The sequence below is a fragment of the Megachile rotundata genome, chromosome 6 (assembly GCF_050947335.1).
Source record: "Megachile rotundata isolate GNS110a chromosome 6, iyMegRotu1, whole genome shotgun sequence".
Taxonomy (NCBI): Eukaryota; Metazoa; Arthropoda; class Insecta; order Hymenoptera; family Megachilidae; genus Megachile; species Megachile rotundata.
The window spans coordinates 18,323,699-18,347,428 of record NC_134988.1 but is presented as its reverse complement, the minus strand read 5'-3'; the positions used below and the strand labels follow the sequence as shown (position 1 = coordinate 18,347,428).

The following is a 23,730-nucleotide window of genomic DNA, read 5'->3' as shown; positions in this document are numbered from 1 at the left end:
ACCCTCGAGGAAACTAACCCATACTCCTTCGGGAGTTCTCACGATGTCCTCTTCGTCCTTCAACCCCATTATATCAAATTTTTTAATTCGTTTCATGCGCACAGTTATCCCAAATTTCAGTGTGATTCGACACTCGGATGTTGGAACGTAGAAGTAGAATCAAACACATTTTGCAACGTTTTAAGTAAAAATAATTCGAGGACGAAGGGGCGAGCTTTACTGCAGAAACGGGGAAGAAAAGATTCTCTATTTTGTACTATTTCGTGTAGAGAGCGTAGGGAAAAGATTCCGGGACACCCGGTGGATAGTAGCACAGTGCCGTAGGACGGTTTTCTCGGGGGTAGGAGCGAGGACCTGTCACATTACGGAGTTGAATTTATGTCCGATGCCCAGCGGCGTGACAAGTTGCCGCTGATGAACGGCCCCACCGCGAACTCTTGGCCCTCCTTGAGGATACGAGCGTACAAGTTGAACAAGGACGAGTCTTTGCTTCTCTCTTTTCGTCCTTGGTCTTTCCTCGAAATTTCGTGAAACTTTCCCGCGACTCTAATCCTTTGCTCCTCTTCGCCACGCTTTCTCCAATTTGGCAACGATAGATAGTTCGCGATACTCCGTTTTCTTCCTTTGTCATTCTATAAAATTTCAATTATATCGCGGCAATTAAGTTTCGTAACAGAGATTGATATTCATTAACTTGATATTCTTAGTACCTCCTGTGATGTCACGTTGTTTAGCTTAGAAGTTTCTGTACTCGTACGGTAGAGAATTGTACTTTAATTACCCACGGTAGAGAAGGAAAAGGTGCCGCGACACGATTTTCTGCGAACCTCTCGATGACGTGGGTGGTGGGTTGAAAAGAACGGCGAACGAAGGGAGCGAACAGGACGGGAGGTCCCTGTGACCGCGGCCTTTTAAAAAACTCTCATATGATTTTAACGCCCCACGCAAGAAGTCGTTCCTCGTACTAACGCCGCCGGTCGTGCACGGTCTGTCGGTGATAAACACCGCAAGTTACGATTTCTCGGAGCCACGAACCAGTCTGTGTTCCCGTGCGTGTTTCGCGCCCGTGGAATATCGCGTGCCACGTCCAGAGAAAGCGACGAATTTCGATTCGAAGCTGATCCAGTTTCTGGTCCACAAAATTCTGCGTTCTTTTTCGTTTGCCGTGCGTCAAACGCGTCGATTCCTCGACATACTTTTGTCTTCGATGAACGTTAGAAAGTTTTCAGGGTTGAACGTAGATTTCACGCAACCCGGATACATCGAAACGTCTTCACATCTGTCACGCATACCGTCGCCAGAACGCACCGAAATTTCAAACGATCCTCGCCAAACGTTACGAACACTCGAATGGTTAACAGACGTACGCTTTCTACACCCTTCGAGACAATGAAAAAACGCACGTGCGTTAACTTTTACGTTGTATCGATGCAATCGCAATGGTCGATGATCGATGCGTTTATGAGGTGCCGGAAATGTTTTTCTATTTTTCAAAGGTAGCGGCAACGAATGAGCGGAACGTCAGGCCTCGCAAAGTAAAAGCGACGGAAAGTCGACACGTAGAGCGAATTTGTCGTTGGTTGGTGTTGCGAATATCCCCTTACAGATCGGTTCCAGGAAGCTGCCATTTCGCGAAAACGTCACCGTTCGCGTTGCACGTGCGCAATCACTCGATCCTACGTGCGAGCGCACGTGCACCATCGTTGCATTTTGCATCCTTGCTCGTGTTGCACGCCGTCACTGGACGCCGCAATGCACGACGCTTTGCATTCCGGAAAATTTCTCGTCTTTCTGAACGAGCCAATGTTTCGAATTCGGTCGAACAATTGCGAATTTTTATTACGAAAAATCATCGCCGATACGAAACGAGATTCGAGTAGAATTAACTCTTGCATATCGTCGTAATTTTGAACGGTCGCGAGATAAAACCGAGTGTAATTTATCAAGAAACGAATCAACGATCCGAAACAAAGGTTGCCGGATGAAAAAGCAAACGAACGAAACAAAACTATTTTGATGGTTCGAGTACGCGTCAGTTTTACGAGAACGGTCCAAGTTACGAGCGTGGAAAGAATCGAACGGTCGAAAACGTACTCTATAACGAGTCATCGACGCGATAACTGGTGCACGAGGTTCGTAAACCAGAAATGGTCAGATACGAGCCGACGTAAACTTTCCGATGTCCATCCAGTCAGGCCGAATCTGTCCGATTTCACCGACAGATAATGTGTGCGCGACGTCTGGGAAAACGATACCGGATGGAGAACTAGCCCAGGTTTCGGAACAAACCAGAGGAGCCAGATGAGGACACTTTCCATGCCGGTGAATTGTCCACGTCCAGCGTAGCCTCTATCTGATTCGTCGCGATACAATGGACCGCGTAAAATTACGTAGACCGCCTATTCTATCTGGTCTCTGCGTCTCTCTCGTGTTTCGTTTCAATGTTGGTTCGCGGTTCCCTCTGTCCTCGCGTACGCCACCACTCTGGGTATCGATCGCCGGAAGTTGCCCGCGACCAGCCTCCGGACACTCGCTGGACCGATACTCGAACGACTTTGCGATTTCCAACGGAGGAACGTTCTGGTTTTCAGAGTTTCGCAAGTTGCTCGCTCGAAATGGATTACTTGGAACTTGCGGTACGACGAATCTTTTCACAGAACTTTAATTCGCGTTCGAGGAATTAACACGCTGTCGAATCGAATCGCTACTTTGATCGTCGAATAAAATTAATACTTTTCGGATCGAACAAAAATACGATGATAATGGTTCGAATATGCATGTTATCGCGTGTTTTCGTAGGGGTCCGTTCGAGTTGTCGGAACTCAGAAATAACAGGGTCGCGAATCGACGATACGAAACATCGTCGAAATTGCGGCGTATCGGTTCACAGAGATACGATGCATGCTCGCAGGGAATAGGAACAGTTTACGTCAGTTTCAGGACGAGATACGAGGACTGGTCGATGATTTTCTGCTACGTGCGATTGGAATTGAACTGACTCGTTATCGGAGGCCGCTTGTGATTTTGTCCGAATACCGTATCAACGTCGACGCGGATCCTTGCGAATCTCCGCGAGAGGAAACAATAACTCTTTGATACGCAAATATCTCGTCTCATTTTTTAAACATTTATTATGTTTGAAGTATACGTGTGTCATGTACTGTAAATCGATAAAATTATATGAAACTTTCTATCTTATGAAATCGAACGTTCCACGTACAAGTTAATAAGAAAAGAATGTTTTATAAAAGTAAATGTTAGAACCGGAGTAGGTCTTTGTGGTATACAGCAGATTCGTTCGAGGCCGGAAATGCAAATGTAGAGTCGTAAATTTCGTAGCATCGCCAACACGCAGAGTCGTCGTTCTCGCAGTTGGACCATGCGAGAAATCGGACAGGGAAAGCGCAAAGGAAAGTCCGAAAATTTATGTCGACCCGGGACACGCGCGGTTCAACATCCCTGTCCTTCGAGGGATCTCTGTTTCTACCACTTTGCTCAAAACATTCTCATCCTCTCGTTAACCCTGTCCATTGTTTTAGGAGGCTTTCATGGCCGGCTAAATATCGCTGCGGTTACGCAGACAGAACGCCCATCCACTTCCAATCGACTTTCAACCTGCCGAAACGACAAAGAGTGTCCGATGTCCTGGACAACGAGACCCAGGCCCATTCGTCTTCGTGGTTTTTGGCCTTACTAATTATTCGTTTAAGCTAATTTCCCTGCTATTGTAAAGACAGGTTTCCGGTATTGGAAAGTCAACGATATTTTACGATTCATCCAATTGGAAAATGATCTCGAGAACGATAATTTTACGAAATCGTTTGAAAATACTTTGGAATATCGAATTAAAACGAGGAACAATCAAAGTTTAGCCGCGAGGTAAGAAGCGAGCAAGTTCGACACCGAGAGATCGGTATCGCGTTGGTGAACGATTACGAGGATCTACGTATCGGCTGGTGGAATCGCGCGGTACAATTCTGCACGAAAGTGACGACGGAAGGACAATCCATCGCGCAGGATTAACGGCAATTAGTCAGGGCCCAAGAGCTGTAAGGCGTGGCGTGTCCTGTCGTCACGCTCGAGGCGACGAAGACGACGAACAACCGTGGGCATGAAAAAACCGGCGCAGAACAGACTGCGAGACGAGGAGGAAGAAAACGAGCAGTCAAGAAGGTCGAACGAGGAAGGAAGACGATCGGGTAGAAGTGGAAGAAACGACGCGACGAGTCCTTGCCGATTACCTGCTCGTTCCCCCGGGTGTTCCTGCCACGGTGGTCATAAACCAAGCATCGAGCATCAGGGTGGACACTTTTATGGTCGGCAGCTTTGTCTAGCTACGGCCTGGCCACGTTATGGTCGTAGCATCCTGACAATATAGCCCTTCGCGGGACGAGAGACGAAGCGGTACTTGGAGGAAGGGGCAACGAGCACCACAGGACTACCAGGACATTGCCAGGATACTGCTGGGCACCAGGGGGGTGAACGGAACGAAAGAAGGAACTCATAACGTTTCCACTAACCGACTGGATTGCCCCAATCGATCACCCACTGGTTCCTTTTTTTTTTGGACCTTCCATGAACAGGACGGATGGTACAACCACACCCCACCTCGAGCTCGTAAAAGATATCCTGACCGATTTGTAAGTTCACTCGGTTCGCGTCGCGAGTCCGGCTCGAAGAATGTAACAGGAAAAAGTTGTCGATCGAAGGGATCACGCTGGATGGTCGAAGGAAACGAAGGTGGAGTCGGTATTCAGCTTGGAAATAAAATTCGTGGAAGGAATTTTGTAAAATTGACCGATCCGAAGGACAAGATGTAAAGAATGTTTGGATTCCTTTTGTATAGAACGTTTAATACTTTGACAATTGCAGCAGGATTTTAGTTAATCGATAGATTTTACGAAACGTGCCGAACCGTTTAAATATCTCCGACGCATGGGAATCGGGACGTTAGCGGTGGTCATATTCCCTAGATTTCAGGACTCGTTTTATTTTTCGGCCAGATATATTGACAAGTATCGATGTCATTAGCATTCCGATCGATCCGTTCTCTCGCCTTAATTTCTGACGGGCATTAAGACAGACGGGGGTCTGACTGGGGCCCGGTCGGTTCTGCCAGCTCAGGATCAGGATCAGGATCAGGAGGAATCGAGGGATTCGAACGGCTCGCTCCCCCGTTGCGAAGCACCGCAGACTTCAAAGAAGCCGGAGACTTCATCATCGATACTTGGTCCTGATCACTGCCGACAGATTAGACGCCTCTACCGTCCTTCCTCTTCCAATTCTCTTTTTTTTCCATCCGTTCCACCCGCGACCTTCGTCGGCGTGATTATAGATACATCGATCTTCGACAGCTCCTCGTCGGTGTCGCAACACCGTTGCTCGACTCTCCGAGTGCGTACCTCTTCTACTTTTCATTTGTTTATTGCTCGTCATCGAAACGACTCGTCTTTAATGCGCAATTATCCGTTCGCTGCAAATTGTGCATCGATTCATGGAACAAAATTCCTTGAACCATCAAGAGCTAAAATAGCATCGCTTTTAAACTCGCTGTCCAATTTTCTCGAACCGTTTCCAACCGCATCGCAACGACTTCGGCTAGTTCCCTCTCGCGAGAGTTTCCGAGCCGAAGACTTCCTAGAACGTAATTGCTCGTCGAACCGCAGCTCGCACGCGGAAATAAGGAAAATGAGCAGAAGTTGAAGAGGTAGACGAGGAAGTTTCACCGCGAGTGTTCACCGCGCGAGAAGAAGCGGAGGCACGAGAAGAAGAAGAAGAAGAAGAAGAAGAGGAGGAGATGGGAAAAGTTTTCATCTGCAGACGGACTTGGAGGTCGGGGCCAATGGCGGCTTTAAATCGTTCGCAATTGAGAGGCGTCGTTTCTCCCCACCGTTTCCTCTTTCTCTCCAGAAGACTCGCCGGAAGTCGGTCGGCCGAGGAACAACCTGTTGACCGGCTCTTGCCAACGCGCAATCCTTCCAACGGTTGCTCGTAAACCGTTTAATTGTTAACCTATTTGCAGGTGTCTTGTCGCAGTTACAGTCGGACAGAATACGAGATTTCGGACCTGCATCCCGTCGTGATCGTTGTGGATTTGGCAAAATATCGAGTTTTTCGAATGGTAACTGTACCGAGTACGAGAAACGGACGAGAATAGAAAGACAGGCAATATCCAAAATCGAAGGAAACCTCCGTTCGTTTCGGGGCGAAGGGTCGTATTTCAGCGCAAATACTCGAGACTACCTGTCGCAGGTGCCAAAATCTTGTACACGGATTTCTTCCGCGAGTGTTACCCTCTTCAAGGACGGAAGCACCTTATCCCGTAAGCTCTTTCCGGGCTACAGGTGGCTACTAAGCCGATTAGACACAGCGCCAGGGAACAATTTGTTGTTGACGAAACTTAACCCTTGTTTCACGCCGACCTCCTCCCTATTTCGATTCTCTCGTACTCGAGGATGTCTCAATACCGATTTTGTCGAGTGATAAGCCGTCGACGACAGCTGCAGGTTACGAACAATCGCCCTCTAAACCCTATCGAATGCTTGCCGCCTTCTGTAACTTTCAATTTTCGTTACTTAATTAAGATTGAAATATCTGATCGTGAATCTCGTGCGTTCAACCCTCGAACGTTCCGAATCTTGAAATCTTTCTCGAATCAAATTCGCAAGTTATTAGTCGTGTTTAGAACATCGCCCGAAGCGAACAAGTAAATTTTTGTCTCGTAATGAAGCAGATTTGTAAACGTTTACGAACGCAATACGACGAAAGCTGGTGTTAAACTATCTTAAATCGAATGATCGTCTTAGTTGCAGAACCTTAATTAATTTGCCTCACCCTCTACAACCGGTCCGTCCGAGAACGGCCTAGGTTCCGCCCCTTTGTCCTTCCAAGTCCCGTCGAAAATCGTCGATTTCGCAAGTCAACTTTCAGGGCTTTGAGAAATCGCCGATTGTAACGAGCTTTTAAGGCGGCGTGCAATTCCGTGAAAAATCTTCGCACCTTCGACGGGATGACGTTGCAGCTTCGAGGGAGGCTCGTTGCACCGGCTGCATCGACTCGTTTTGCTATACAAACGGGGCGTTCCTGAGGAACAAGCGCATGTATACCCGTTTTTCTTCCTCTTCGAAACAATGCATAGCGAGACTAGCGGGTCACGAAAGTCACGGGCAAAAATTTACGATTTTCCGGTTGAATCCTTTTCTTTACGAATTCTGCTCGTCGAATACGTGTTAATTAGCGGGCACGGGATAGAAACGTCTCGAGTTATTCTCGTCGATCGGTAATCATTTTAAAGCGTTCTCGAGAAACTCGAGATTGGATCAAGATGCCGAAGCAACGCATCGCTGTCGGCCATTTATCGTTTCAGGAAACGTGAGCAGTGTGCAAAAGCTGCACGTACGATGCACTGAATCGTAGACACTCGCGAGAGTTTCGTATAAGAGAGCCGGCAATATTCACGAGCACAAGCGACCGGCCACTCGAATAACCCGTCGACCACTCGAAACCTGCGGAACTGGCGATATTCCAACGTATGCGCATGCATGGAAGGTCGAGTACGCGCCTTTTTCCTTCTTTCTTTCTTTCTTTATACTTTATCGACCCGCAGCGAAAATATCGCCGCTCGATCGAGCCGATACTTCCGTCCCATGAATCGCGTAAAGCGAGGCCAATCATGCTTTTGCACGCTTAAAAGACGTTTTTAACCATCGAACGGCCGATTAACACCTTCGACGCTTCGTGGACCATCGATGACCTACAATCAAGAAATACTCGGGCAACAATATTTCAAAAGGATCAAGCTTGAACGGTGATTGCCTTGTTATATCTTCTTTGCGATCAGGAATATTTTCCGAGGAAACGGCCGAAATTAGATAAACGGGATATAGGTGTAAAATGTGAACGAAGATACGACGGCGTACGCGATAATTATCAGCCACCCACGCAACCGTTAAGAGTAAACCTCGTTATCCGGATGCGAAAGAGCCGAGCAAAACTCTCGAGATCTCTCGAGTAACTAGCAACCGTCAGTTTGTTACTCCCCGTTAGCCTGGAAAAATGGCAATCACCTGACTCGAGATGTAGAAAATTTAGAAATTTCTACCTCGCGCTTTTAACCGATTTAATTGATCGAGTAACGTTACTGGCCTCTTTTTGGTCTCGTATATTTATGCCAATATTTTTAATTCGATAACGTTCAACAGTCCTCTGTATTACAGAAATAGAGGTAAAATATGAATTTTGAGAACGTAGATGCTCGAAATAAAGCATCGATGGCCACCACAGTCATCGTCGACGACGACAACGATAAGCAAAGCAGATAGTAACGAATGGATCGATTTTCGAGTCGCGTTAAGGCATGTCCACACCCGTGCCGATCGCATAGAATCGGAATCGCGATCTCCGGAGTGGCGTTCAGCCTCGAAACTGATAAATTGCAACTTCCGCCTGCGTTTCGATCGTGCCGCGTAATTTCCTGCCGAGTAGCCAGCCGGCTATGATGGAGGAAGAGAGGGACAGGCTGGAAGCCAACGGCGATCGGAAATTGGCCCGATGACATTGATTAAAGCGTTTAGCGACGGCGACAATGTCGTAATTATTAATTGGTGACGATGCCGCGCCAAGATTCTCGATCACGATGAACGTTGCGATCAATTATTCCAACCAATCAGCGAATGCCTTTCGGTTCGATCGTGCTTTCGATTATTCGATCGTTCTGGCTGAATATATCGAGCAAAAATAAATCAATTCCGAAGCGTTTCGTTAATTACCTTTGTCGAGGTTGTGGATCGCGTTAGGAATAGAAATGAATTACTGTTCTTGAACGTAATACACGCGTAAAAGCGCCGTAAAAGAGATACAAAATTCAAACAAAGAATACTTCGATTAGATCCAGTGTTGAGAAATTAATTAAAGTGGCGGCTGGAGTAATTAATACAAGGTATCCGAGTCCGTTTCTAATCTCTAACAGAAGTACAATCGAGCCTGTAGCCGCGGCGGGCGAGATAATAACGCGAAGGGAAAAATAGATGAAAAGAAAAAAGGAAGAGGGAAGCTGTCGAGTCATCGGGCAAACCAGCCGATATTTTCGCACCTTCAGGTAGGTGTCTGCAAACGAATTTCGCGCTACCTGCCCGCTCGCAAACTCCTCTAAGCTTCGGATCTTTGTCAGAAATTTTCAAACGATAACTTACCTTCTCCTTCGACATCTAATGGATTAGTCGCAACGAAATTTTGATTGTTCGGGGCAAGAGAAGAATATTTCGAATCGATGGCAAACACGTTCGGTAACTACAGACGAATGCAAACGTCGACTCTTACCTCGAACATGAAGGTGTATAGAGGTACGACAGGTAATCGACAAGTAATCACGAAAAAACGCGTCGTTTAAGGTGCAACGACACGGGGTTCGAAGAAAAACGACGAACAAAAGCATTTGGAAGAAAGGTGCGTACCGTGGTACACGCGAAGAGGCAGCGGCCACAGCAGCCAAAGAAGAAGAAGAAGAAGAAGCAGAAGCAGCGGAAGAAGAAGAAGAAGAAGAAGAAGAGGGTTCGTAGAGGAGAAGCAGCCGATTTATTGGCGAGTTTAAAAGAGCTCGGACCCTCGACATAACTCAGCATTCGTCTGATGTTGACTGAGTGGCCGACTCGCGGCTGCCAGAGGCGCGGATAGCTACGTACCTGAGCTTCGTCGGCTACCTCGTCTGCCAATCAAGAAGCATTCAACGGTACTAAGTGGCTCGGCTTAATTAAGCGCGCACGGACTAGACGCTTGGAAGAGGGAGATGGCAAGGAAATTGCAGGACGTTCCGACGAACGACGGCTCGTTGCATCCTGAAAAATATGTTTTCCTCGGCGCTGCGTACCGTTCGTCGTTCGACGCGATCTCGCGGAAAATCGCCTAGACAGCGGCAACCTTTTCTTTTCAAACATCCCCCCGAATATCCTCAGTCGAAGGATCCTTTTCGAAACGAGGTCCTGCGTCAAAGGAAATTATTCGCCGCTTCGTTTCCTTTTGTCTCGACGACGAATCGGGAAAATTGTTCTGTTTATTTTCTTTTTTTTTCTCCAAATAATTTAATAACGATGGCATAACGCCTGATTATGGATAATGAAAAGCGATATCGCTTAAACGATCCTCGCGTTGGATAGGAAACATCCACGGCGTAATCCTGCGTGTCATTCGATTGGCCGGTCGTAATAAAATCGAATGACGAGCCAATAAAATATTTATGGAATCGTATATGCAAGCCCCGGGCCACACAATCGACCTCAAACCCCTCGCGCTGTTACCCCCGATGGTTACACGATGTTTACCCCTCGGCAACCCCCCGAGGGCTGCTTCTGCGTTCTTGCAATACACGTAACGCGACTACACATACGTTATATTGCAGTACGAGGAACGCGGAGAATGCTTCACGATCAAATCTTCAACCTGGTGGTCCTATTAACGCCTTTCTTACTCTCTCCTTCGCTCCACTCTTCCTTCTCATACTTCTGGTTTGATCTTTTTGCCTCTTTGTTTTCGTTTCTATTAACTTCTTTTAATTCTTTACGGTTCTATACACTGTGGAATTTGAACTCGTAGCGAAGTTGCGATAATTTTCGATAAATATTCAGTAATTTGTTCATGAAAGAGAAAATTAATAATACTCGAAATTGAAAACGAAAGTACCGTGGAACCTACGAGTTACAGACATTGTAACCGACGACTTAGATCTAGGGCACGGTTTACGCGTGAAAATCTCGACGTGAAATGTAGTCTTCAGGTTTGTTCGTCAATCTTTTTCTCGCACGGTACAAAGTGTCAAAGCACGCCAGGCGCGTGCTGGCCGAACGCGAAGGGCGAATTAATAATCCTGGCGGTGCAGGCGTTGAAGAATATCCTATTCAGTGATCACGATTAGGACGGGTTCTCTCTTTTTCTCTCTTTCGTCGTCCGTCCGACTTGCGTGATTGCGTCGGCCGTGAAACGAAGGTGTTGAATTACCCCTTGCGTGCCTTTCATCCACGACCACCTTCCTACTTCGGCAAAAAGGTCGACGATGGAAAACTTGCTTCGACAATTTATTAATATTAAGTACGATCAAACTATTTATGCGGATGTTTCGTATTACTATACAGTGCGGTACGAGAAAAAGCTTCAAAACCTGTATAACAAATAAGATATCTTTATGTTTACACAGAAATCTTGCAGCTTGAGAATACTGTAATTTATTATGATACTTGTTACGACTCTGTCAAGCATGTTTCGAATAAAAATAAAGAGTAATCGTTGATACATGCGACGCGCAGATAAAAGCGTTTACCGATATTAGCAGTAATTGATTCGAAATAATTGCTTCTTCACCTGTTTGGCCGATCGTATCCTCGTACCGCAGGCAAATTATATCGAGGATCAAGTCCGAGACGAATCGAAGGTTCGACACGCGCACGATCGTTTCTGAGTCCTGGACGACATCGATGACCCTGTTCGCAGCTGTGGGACCAGTAAGCCCCCTTTTTTCGCGCAGCTGTGCTCTTAGCATCCCTTCACCCGAAGCTAATCGTGACACGCAGACCTCTCGATTTTTATCGTGCCCGGTCTCGTGATCCTTCTCGATCGAATTCGCTCTGCACTTGGTCGGGGGTGTATTAAAATGTCGTTAAAAAACGAAAGGGTGGAACTCCGTTCATAATACGGTACCGATAGAAGGAGAGGAGAAAAAGAGATCGTGTAATAAACGTTGGTTACGTTTCGTCGATTAAGGATTAATTACGTTTCGAGAACAAGAACTGTTTCGCGGAGAAACGCGATTAAAAGAGATTCGAGAACGATGGAATATTTCCCGTGATCGAGGATGGTCGTTTAGAGTAGAACCCTCTAAATCAGGGACCATAATGAAGTTACCAACGGGATTCCATCCTAAATTCGGGACCATTATACACGGGATTCTCATAAATACGTGCATCTCGAAGACGAACGTTCCTGGAAGGATAAAATCTAATGTATGCAAATCCTCGCACAGCGAACGACGTTCGTGAAAGCGGCTGAAACAGAGGTTTCGCGGAATCGATCCATAATTTAACGTCCTTGCTGCGTGTCATCCGCCGCGCTGTGGTCACTTCGCGTTTAAAAATTACTAGTCGCGACGAATCATCTTAACCTTTCTATTTTACTAACTATCGTGTTTAAACTTTGTTCAAGATTCGAAGTGTGCAATTTCGATAAAAGACTTTAAAAGTTGTAAGGTTTGGATCAATTCCAGCGTTGCATATCGTTCTCGAGAATCGCTAACGAATAAACATCAAAGGACTGAAATCGTAATATCGACGAATCGATAAAAGAGATCTGTCAAACGAATTACCAATTAAACCCTTCCAGTCGTATCCTTCTGCTCAAAGGATAAAAGGCACCAAAGTCATCGGCCAGAAGAGAAAAAAAGAGAAAAATAGACGGCTGGTCCACCCCGGGCACCGTTTGTTTTGCTTATCTCGGACAAATTTGCTGTCTTGTAAACGACACCGAAGGGTCGTCTTGACAAACTGGGGTGCTCCCGAGTGGAGTCGTAAAGGACACACGCGGACAACTTTCGACCGCGTTACCGAACGATCTCGGACCGACATGTTCCTAAAAGACCAACACGAAGACCTTTCTCTCGTCGCCGTCTGTTTTTTCTTGCTCGTCGGGAACTCGTAAAATATGGTCAACCTTTTTCTCCTATTCTATTGGAAAATAGAAATGGATAAATGTAGTTATTTATTATCGCTTTTACATCGAATTCATTGCCGATAATGTTTATATTTGAATGTACAACGAAGATCGATACGATCGATATCGAATAATAGCCGGAGAGTTTAAGCGTATTATTTGAAGATCGGAAATCGCGGTATAATTTCCAGGTCATTGAGCGAAGAACAGAATCGTCTCGATAAATCAAGCTGCTCCCTTAACGCAGGAAGAATTCAATCGGCCATTTATTCCCCCACCGTGGTAATTAATTATTAATTAGGATTACAGCCACGACCCCGGCGGCCTCTCGACGACGTAACGACTTCCTTCTTCCCTCGTGGCAAGATAAACGAGTAAGCTTGGAAGACTGCTAAGTAACTCCATGAATTTTCCGCCAGCACCCTCGGCTCGTGCCTCGGGGGTGTAGCTTCTAATCATCCCTATCTCCTGGCCACACCCTCGTCTCGCAACCTGACCACGAAGAACCGACTGTCTCTCCTTTTCCTTTCTTCCTTTCGTGTATCTATGTTTCTCGCTAGAAAATAAATGCCATTCTATGCCGGCTTTTTCGTCTTCGCGACGGCTTTCGCCCCATTTTCTTCGGACTAATACGACGTTCAGTCGACGTTACACCGACGGTCACGAGGGTGGGTGTCGACGACGAAGCTTAACGAATCTCGAAAATACCTCCTGACACGTATGTCCGGCCGCGTGTTGCACGCGAGCTCCTTTAAATCGATTTTTTTGTCACTTGACCAACACTTCCTCTACCGTTTCTTTTCACACGATTTTGAATATATCGTTTTTCATTTTTCCGAACAGTAGTAGGTCGAACAGGTGACGCGAGAAAAGCTCGCGTTAAAATTGAAAGACGAGTCAAGCAAACCGTCGTGGCAGAAAACGGTGGGTGCGAAAGGTGAGAAGGGAGGTGGTGGGGTGGCGGAAGTAAATCATGCAACCCCCGTGACGACGTCGCGCGATGACAAACGAGCCGCGTCGACGTCATCGCGCAAGAAACGTCGACGACATCTGATAACGACCTTAATCGCATTAAGACCCAACCCCCGGACCACCCCCGGCCAACGATCCTTCTCCGACCGGTGATCGTGTCCCTAATGTCCCGAGAAAAGCAACGCCGCGATTGCGGATAAATCGGTCCCCCCTTCTTCGCAAACTCTCTTGATATATACTTCTTTGCCTTTCGTTCGTCCGCTGTCTCGCTAATGCGAATAAACACCCCAGTGGTCCGTTAACGAATTTCCACGAATCTTCCCATTTTTACGCTTTTTGCATTAATCACATTTCGTTTTGTCCCAGAGCGAATATTTTCGGTCAGGTTCATTATCGCCACGTTAAATATTGCAACTTGGTTTCAACTTCGTCTCCACCGTATCTAGTAGACGAGCTGGTCATCTATTTCGTGTCGCAGCGACGAAATTATTTCCGAAGGAAGGCGGAAAGCGAAATAGAGATCGACGGTGTAACAGGGACAGAATGGTAACCCTTTCGGGAACAATTGGACGCTATAATTTATTAATCCGGTGCGCTCGGTCGGCTCGAAGGTAAAGCGTGATTCAAATTAAACGGGCAAATATTTGGATATTTTATTTCCGGCGAAGAGAGAGGTAAAGTTTGTCGGCGCGTTTTGTTACCTATTCGCTAACCGGCGTGTGTAATTCGTTTCGTTATAAATACATCAGCAGTGGTCGGACCCGGGAAATTACCTTTGGCCAATATAATGGGAAAAACACGAAAACCAACGTGGAAATAACGATAACGGGGGTTACCGTGAAAGGGGTGTGGTCGAGGCCGATTGAATTTTGCCCCGAGCCACCGTTTGAATTATGAAAAATCGGCTCGATATTTTGAGTCGGCCGTGTAAAATCGGCCCAAATCATCGTTCGTTAAAATTCATGCGCGCAATTTGGACCGAATCGCCGCTCATGTTTGTTTTCTTGTCAGCATATTTACGGCTGAGCCGACTGGTTTCCGTTCACTGCGCAAAATCGTGCCCTTCGAAACGCGCTATTTTGCGAATGATCGAGCCGAAAAACTAGAACCAATCGCACGTGAACTCGTACGCGGTGCTCGAAATCGAGAAGGATTTAATTTTCAACGGCACGAATGTTAGAAAGAAAAGACCGTGACCTAAATGCACCTTGCCTCCGAGGAAATCTCATCTGCAGTTATCGTCGCTCGTATCCTTTCCCCTTAATGAACGAGAAACACGCACTAGAACACGCATATCCTGCTCAGCTTTATTGATTGCTATCGATCACGTAACGCGTTCGACTGTTAGGATTCTCGGGAATTCTAGGGTAACTGCTTTCCGACGATAGAATTTAAAAACCGCTCGGTTTCAATTATATTGTCGGTGACGCGTGCAAGAAGCTGTACTCCCGGTCAAGACACACGCGACACCGATTATAACGAGTGCAAACAGAAAGCGGTGTTTTTAGTTGCGTGAGTCTCGTACCGAGAATAGACGAGAACAAGATATTTAACAAGATCGATGACTTTTCGTGACGAACGAACGAGAAATCTTCGAGAAGTTATTTTTCGCTCGGAAACAAAATGGGTGACTTGCGCGTCGACGCTAATTGCTTAGGTCGTATCTTTCGAATTTGGTAAATTCACCGGCTGAAATACACGATTCGAGATAAAAAAAAAAAAATGTGTCGGTACGGTCTGTGGGGTTCGTTAACGTTAACGAAGCAATGTCGGAAGATTATTTCGCTAAAACCTGGTGAACGAGGGAACGCGAAAACGGGTGGAAACTAAACGGTCGATTATCTAAAGGAATGCTCGTACCTGGACGCGTAACACGTCGTCGTACACGAAGCGATTTGTACTTAATTAAGATTACGCGTTGATGAGAACACGCGCGGCACGCGAGCCAAGATATTCCAGGGAGATTACACGCTCGACCCGGTCGATTCGAAACGTAGACATTCTTACGACACGACTTGGGCTCGGTTCGTATTCCAATTTATTTTTTTATCTGATTACTTTACTCACCATGCCCGGACCGATTCCGAGTAACAGCCTGTGTCTGGATTCAACATTTTGCGATCGCTCTCCGACCTATAAACAGAAAATTATATCGATTTAAAGCTTACGCTTCGTTTAAATTAAGTCTTCAAATTATCATTTTTAATATACAACAACTGCCTCCTGATAACCAATCGATTAATATGAAAGACATTAATGACAGATTTCTACGACCACTTTTTGCAATCTCGCGCAAAAAACGACAATTTAATATGTAAGTGTAATCTAGTTACACGCGTAAAAGGAGCGTAACGCGAAAATCACGATATCACTTTGAATAAATTACTGCAAGAAACTTCGTCGTAACTGTACGAAGCACTCGTACCTAAAACTGATTGAAGATTAATTAGAAAGGAACGTTAAAGGAAATTTTTAACGTCCAAGTTATTAAAGGCACACGTTTATTTTATCCCTGGAATGAGAAAAATACGAGTAACGCGTATTAGCGTTATAAGCAGGATTTTACGATAGTCATCCCAAGCTTTCTGAACGATACAAAAGACGACTCTCGTACCGCTTATTTCGCAGCAAACGAGAAAATGACGATCAACGAGGTGTACATGGTGATTTTATACCAAAGGAATAACGCGTTCCGTGCATCGGGCCAATTGATTATCGTTGACAAGTACAGTAATCATTCGATATACTCAAATCTTTGAGTATCGTGTGCCCGAGGGGCCTCCTGCGCAATGCTGGAGATAACATTTTTGCTTACATCGTAATTGAGACTTTTGCTGACATAGAATAGTTACTGTAATCGACTAGTCATAACCAGCTTTTAACTGTTAATTAATATCACGCATTACAGAAAAAATGATACAAGAATGAACTTTTGTAGATACGAGAAAATACTGTATCATTAGCTCGTTAAAACGCATTAAATGCCACGTTTCCAATCGATAATTGTTGCAACGTAAGCCTGTTACAATTACTTCTCTCTTATTGGCAATCTAGTAGTTAAGCGTTACCGATATTATGCATAAATACATGGCTCTTCGTCGACGATATTATGTCATCTGAAATTGAATTAAGCGTTATCGTACACCACGATTCTCCGTTTTCAACGTGTCGGAGATTTATGGTCCCTAGAGGCTCCTGTAAAAAATATACTCGCTCGCGAAGGTAAGCACCGCGACGTTATCGAGTCGACAAAGTCGAGCGAACGTCGAAACGAAGACAAAGACGCGCAAACGGAACGATGACAAGGTGTAACGGGGGCGTTCGTCGCGGAACGGGACGTGTGTCGATAAATTTATTCGAATCGCGGTCGTTTTATAATAAAACGTGCCTCTGCTTTCGTCGTCCATTCACGCTGGACGATACATTATCCGCGGTACGCGGAAAATTTATTCGACGCACCAACCCCTACCTCTGTTTCTCACTCTCTTCGATTCTTTACCGCTTTCTTTCTCCTCTTCTCTTTTCCTCTCTGTTCGTGTATTTTCTCTTGTTTTTTTTCTTTTTTTTTTATTTAGCAAACTCGATTCACCGTTTCGCGTTATTGTCAGCTTGTGTATCGACGATTAAACGCGCGTGTCAACCGACACTCTCTTTCATCGGGGTAGAACGTTTCCGTGTTGCACCGACCAGAGATAAAAATGTGACGGCTGTCCTTGCTGCTTGCGAGTTGAAAGACACGTCGTGCGATTCCAGGGGTAATTTTTTGACGTTCGGACCGATGCTTCCCTCTGCTCGGTTGTCAACCCTGGCTGTCACGACTTGGCGAAAAAGTTTCATTCGATTAAAAGGGTAACAGAGGGAAGCTTAATCGCTCGCAAAATTTACGTATTTTCCCGTATTAATCGTGTTTTATTATGATATTCTCGCGACAGGAGAATTTAATTATATTCTGTACAATTATCACTACTTGTACGATTAACGAAAATGTTTGCTAACATTTTATGTCTGATGTACCTGGATAAAACACTGCTTATAAATATTTTATAGACAACTGAAACATTTCACTTGTTGCTCCACAAACATCGTTCCATAAGCACCCTAATTCTAACAGAACTCGATTACGCATCAAAAAGCACCGCTACGTATTTCCGAGCAACTAATTGATCGGTATAAATATTTCATTCGATTAAATTGGATCTCGGGGGAGCAGATTTTCTGTTTGCTCTCTTCTGTACCCTCTCTTGTCTTCGTCGTTCAGATCTTTGTCTGTTAGGCGCGAAACCACCCTCTCGGGCCAAGAAGATCAAGAGTAATCCTTTGATTTTTCAATCGGCCGCGGGCGATTGTTTGCGTGTTGTGACAACGAGCATTATCGGGCACGATTATGAGCGGTATTAAGGGTGACCCGTGAGAACCCCATCTGGCCGTGGAAAGAGGGGGCGGTCATCGAGGGTGGAAATCACTATTCGCTCGCATTACGCATTCATGCACGCAGGTTGCGTGACTATTCGTGTAGTTTACGCAACTCGTGTCTTCACGTACAGTCTTCTGCAATAACAATACGCCCCATAAAATAACACCATTTTCTCCAATGAGCTATCATTTTTATAATTATCGTTGTAAAGCTTCTGAACGTTCGAATTATCGTCAACTTTAAACGTCGACTTTTTCTAGTTTCGATTAATATTATATTTCATTTTATTAGAAAATATAAGGTTTTCAATTTTGAAACCGGATACGAGTATTGTATTCGATGAATAGAAAAGCATATTTGACGAACTGTTTGCGTTAATTTTTTTTTTAAATAATGTTGGTTTAAGGAAATAAGGAAACACGTATGACTACTGCAGTGGACTGTACCTAGCGGATTCACGAGCGCGCGTATGGGAATGCGAATTCGACACGGTACCGCGTAATAATTCGAAGGGTCGGTAGGAATGTGATTTTTGGTTACTAGGGTGAACCACCCCCTTCAATGCGGTTTGTGCGTGACCGTCGCTCGACCGAACGAACCGATTTCTTGCGGTTTTTTTATTTTCAGACCGCGTCACCGAAACACTTTGTCCCCATGGAAGCATTCACCGTGAAAATCGTGGGCCGTAATAATGAAACCGAAAAAATATTGCGTAATCATTCTACGTTACGACGAACGCATGACAAATCAAAATCGAAGGCGTTTCAACCAGACCGTAATGAGATACCGTAATCGTGAATGGAACGATCTTCTCGTTCGAGTCTTTTTCGCCACGAATATTTCTGAAATATTTCAATATCGTAAACAATTATAATATTTTCAGGATTGCACGACAGAGCCTTAGGATGAAATCCAAGCGAACACAGAATCGTTTCGCAATCGCTTTTCGAAACAACTCGTAGGATAAAAAATTTTCCTGACGATACCGAATTCCTTTCGCTATAGAAAACGAACGACGACACCTTGCGACGTACAATGTCCGTCGAGCGCTACCGCATACCATACAATTGTCAAATTTCGTCTAGGACATCGGAGACGTAAAAAAAATCGCTGATACGGTGTAGAAACGATGTTCGCGGAAAGCGAGGGAACGCGAGGAGTCGGACTCTTAATTCGCGTAACCGGAGAACGATCGCTTCTCTTTGATAGGAACATCGAGTTTACACGGGCGAAACGGATCGCGTTTCAATTTGTCGACAGGTTGCGATAAATGCTAGCGACCGAGTCGCGCACGCGAAACGTTCGCCACGGGCGAATCAATTATGCAAACCAGCCGGCGGCAGCGGGGCTCGAATAAAATTTCGCGTAGCGTCGAAATGCGACCGATTGTACGCCTCGACGAAATGAAATCGCGGCGACGGTGGTGGCGGGTTTAATCAAAAATCAATCGAGTAGCTTTCAACGCCGGAAAAGTAATTAGGCGATGCATGATTAAAGAGCACGGTTCGACCATTGGAAACTGGAACGTTCAATTTCGCTGCGAATTGCAAAGACGTATGTTGATCCATTAAAATTTTATTAAACGTCACGTATCGCGGAGAAATTTCAACGATTGCGACCGGAATTTTCAAAGAAACTTGGATCCGCATAAAGATATAGAGATCCACAAAATTTTGATTCGCCACGAAGCAACCTGATTTCGTAGGCTTCGTTTTAGAAGCATTTTGGCGGCATTTAATAAACACCACGGCTATTTGTCAAACCTGTCGATGCTTAATGACTAATCGTCAGCAGGGGGGTCTGTTCTGTCTTCGAGGGACTCGTGAGAGACGAGCAGGTGAAGGTACAGGCAGAAAGGGAGACTCACGAGCAGAAGGAAGAAGAAGCACGAATTTAAGGGACTGGGCGGACGCGGTAAGTTTCTACGTTGCCCGGTACCTTTCGTTCTCCAATCATTTGTCAAGGTGACAAGGCAATCTCACCCCTACATGCTATCACCCCCTCCAAACGCCGCGATTTCGCTCGCCGCTTGCTCCAGTGTCATCGATCAAAGTTATACGGTATTTCTATTTAAAAAATGTCCTGCTTCCTTTTCTAACAACCTCGGCACGGAAATATGCAATTTCTCGCGAAAAGAGTCGTTCGTACCTCGAACATTTACTCGCGATACTCGAAATTATCACAGTCTATAGCGGTGTAGAAATTTTTTGTCGACTTTTGAGGTTGTCAGATTTTCCTTTTTGGTTCTTTTCTCGTGGGTTAATGGAAGCAGAGGCGTTTGCCGTTTAGGTGGATGAGGCAACCACTCTTCTTGAGTGTAACGATTACGTCGCGAGGGATACGATACTTGAAGTCGACGACATTTAGCCGGATTGCCGGTAGATTGGTCCGAACCTTTCTCGTTTCTACAATCTCTCTGAAATGATGGCTCCTTCTTTTCTTTTTACAGATACACTCTTCTTCCGGTTTTTCGCGGTCGGTATTAATTTTTCGTATTGCAAAATGAAGGTTCAATGCTCGAGAACTCCGTTGAAAATTGCACAATGATCGATTCAAAATTGCCATTTGGCGAGTTCGAAAAATCAATTTGTCGGAAGGAACTTTCGCGGGGTAGAATTTCAAGCTAGTCCCGCTTTCCGCGGGGATTTCCACAGGAACTTTTTTTCGAAAGGAAAGAAGTCGAATCGATCCACGTTAATAATCGTCGAGTGGTACGCAAGTACCGTGTCCCCAGTCACATAATCACTGTACTTAAGGGGAGTGTTCGCTCCACCCGTGACCGGGTTCCCACAACCTCGCCGTCATTAAACGACCAGGCGAATCCCGTTCTGCTGTCCCATGCGATCGACCATTTTGGCAGGTGCTACGTTCACGGATTTCCCATAAAACCGCGAACCGGACTCGACGATTTAATTGCGCCCCCAACCCCCATGAAATGATACATCCCCTCCTCCATGAAATTCCACGTAATCTACACAGGAAACTCCCATACGCCTCGATTTACCAGTTTCGTGTTTAAGCACAGTGATTTAATGTCTGTTTCGCATCGGCAGTCTCCCGTTTCTTTGATTTTTTACAGTTAACACTTTGATGACAGTACAAAACAGGACGTTAATCGTTAATTTTATGACGTTAATCTGACATAACATATCTATTAAGCAACAATATGTATCGTTCAAAATATTTGATATGCAACGACGCAAACGTGCTTAATCGCAAATCGTGACGCGCCGTCGCCGGAAATTCGGACGAAAACGAGTCTGAGGGCCGATCGATCCCGGCGAAGAGAGAAGGGAAGAGGATAGAGGAAGGAGGATCCATGGATCCATGGATCCGAAACGTGACAGCGCTCGGCTGAGCGTGTATCCCACCTGAAAACCGGAAACCGGGGTTCCCCTGCGGAGTGAGAGAAGGCAAGCCTACCGGAACACCGGAACCGGAAGGGTGCGGAACCTAGGCGACCGACGACGTGCCGGACAGTACAGGCTCGCACTGATTACCCGCTGATGAACGTACCGGCTCGTTGACTTCGGCCAGGGTCGTTACTAGAGGCCCCTAGTGTCGACAAAAACACTGAAAAGTTTCGCCCAAATACGCTAAATTTAAAAATCGATCGTAGTTTACGCGATCGCTGTGGATAATCGGAAGGAAATCGATCGATTTCTGACATTTCAATTTTACTCAGCTTCCTACAAAATCAAACGATCGTTTCGGATTCACATTGACTAGAAATTTGAAAGCGTCGTCAAAAAAGTGTTTCGAAATTGAGGAAAATATCGCGAAAGGAACATGTAGCAGACTTTTCCAAGATACGATCATTTTTACTGCTTCACGATTTCAAGCGACAATGGGGTACATGTTTTTTAGGCTCGGCCGATGGGAAAAAGCGATCGTGGCCGGAAGTGGAAGTGGAAGTGGAAATTGAGGCAATGAGAGCGTTGCCCGGCGCGGCTCTTATCGAGATATCGTCGGTTTCTCGTTTCCGCAATTTCCTATCTGCCATGGTCCCTGCACGACCGCCAATAAAAATACATTTCGACGAGTTCTCGCGAACTCTATTCGCCTATCGACCACAATTCCTATACTCGTATCTCATTCCCCATGAACATTTTATACAGAGACCAATCGTATTTCGGACCGACTCTACCAGTTTTTCATAAATATTTAAAAAGGCAATGTTGCGGAGATTCTCAACTGTATTTCTTCACGGTCACTGACAGCTTGCATCGAATGAACTGTTATTAATCCGATCGGAATCATAGTAATTTCGCGTAACAGTGGTGGGAAACGGGTTGAACCGCGGCTTCGTGTTCTCTAAGATCAAGATAGCTGGAAGCCACGATTTCCAACGCGATCGGGAAACACGATGGAAAGTGATAGTACGCGAACAACGATCTTATGAGAAGTTCCAAATTTTTCGAAATTAGGTATAAAAAGGGTGAGTTTTAGAAGGAAGCAAAAGAGCACTTAATTCGGTAGCCTAACGAGATTTCTGAAAGTGTTTCGAAACACGGCTAACAGGAAGAAAGTTCGCTTCTTCCGGCGTACGCGATCGTCCTCGAAATGTCGATCGGAAATTCCCGGCGTGATGCGGAGAACTCGCAGAGGAAACGCTTCGATGCAAAATCGTCCTTTTGATCGAGCTTCTGCGCGACCAGACCCGCTTCAATGGAGAAACACCGACGGAGGGGGTGAGTGGGGTGGAGAGGCGAGTAGGAAAGAGACGAAATTCACCCTTGCGGCAACATTGCGAGAGAGCACACCTGGCCAGAGCCGTGCAGCTGCAACTCCAACCCTCCCCGTCTCACCGACAGGGGATGAAAAGGGGAGGGAAAAACGAGCGCACCGGAGGGTCGTTGCGGGGCATCACGGGTTCCAGTGGCCCGTAGACGAGGGGAGAGAGCTGCTCTGGGATACTGAGATTTCGGTTACGCATTTGCTGGCCAACGATTTTCCAAACTCCAGCGAACCGGCTCAAAAAATGAAACAGCGAACATTGTTTTCGACCGGTCGACGTTCCTCTAGCGCTTGGGGGATAGAACGCGATGATCACACTGTCCCTTTTTTTGTTTCTACTATTTTTTTAACGCGCTAGTGCGTTAAAACACGCACGCGAATGAAACGTTGTTGAAATCGAGATGCAAAATCTTTTCGCTATGGAAACGCTTTCGAATGCGAATTTTTTTAAATGTGCGCGATAGTTTTTTGTTATTAGCTCGATATGCGTCAAACTGTCGATGATGAAACATATTAAATTTTATTAAAATATACACGGTGAAATTTAGTACCCCAAAAGAGAAGCTGAGCAAACGAAAGGAAAGAAATAGAGCACGAATGTCGTAAAGAATAAAGTTGAATGGTGTTATTAGAGTTCATTATACCTAATCACGTTTCTCTGCATCGATTCGAGCAGGATTCTCTCGCGTGTCTCGCCTATCTCGTCTATCGTGCAGGTGAATTTATTCAAATGCCGATCAATTCAGAAGCACGGTACTCATCGACACGGCGGTTCCAACACTTCTGCCTCTCTTTTTTCCCTCCTTTGTCATCCGCGTTGCGATCCTTTTGTATAGCCGCCTCAGAAGGGGTGGCCCGGAACAATGACCCCGATTTACGATTCGAGAATTTGTTTATAAATGACGGAGCGTCGTCTT

General features: G+C 45.7%; 1 protein-coding gene across 5 annotated transcripts in view; it reads right to left on the bottom strand.

The window, feature by feature from the left end:
- SoxN (SRY-box transcription factor soxNeuro) overlaps positions 1 to 23,730 on the bottom strand; it is an 86,493-nt gene that overhangs the window by 24,109 nt on the left and 38,654 nt on the right. For 4 of the 5 annotated variants that reach the window (XR_001096252.2, XM_003704129.3, XM_012287371.2 and 1 more), the window contains exon 2: positions 15,730 to 15,795. The exons of the other annotated variant lie outside the window; for it this stretch is intronic. Coding sequence is in view for 3 of the 4 variants with exons in the window: in XM_003704129.3 (XP_003704177.3) it covers positions 15,730 to 15,795 (66 nt within the window). In the remaining variant the exon portion in view is untranslated. The remainder of the gene's footprint in view (positions 1 to 15,729; positions 15,796 to 23,730) is intronic. 5 annotated transcript variants of the gene reach the window in all.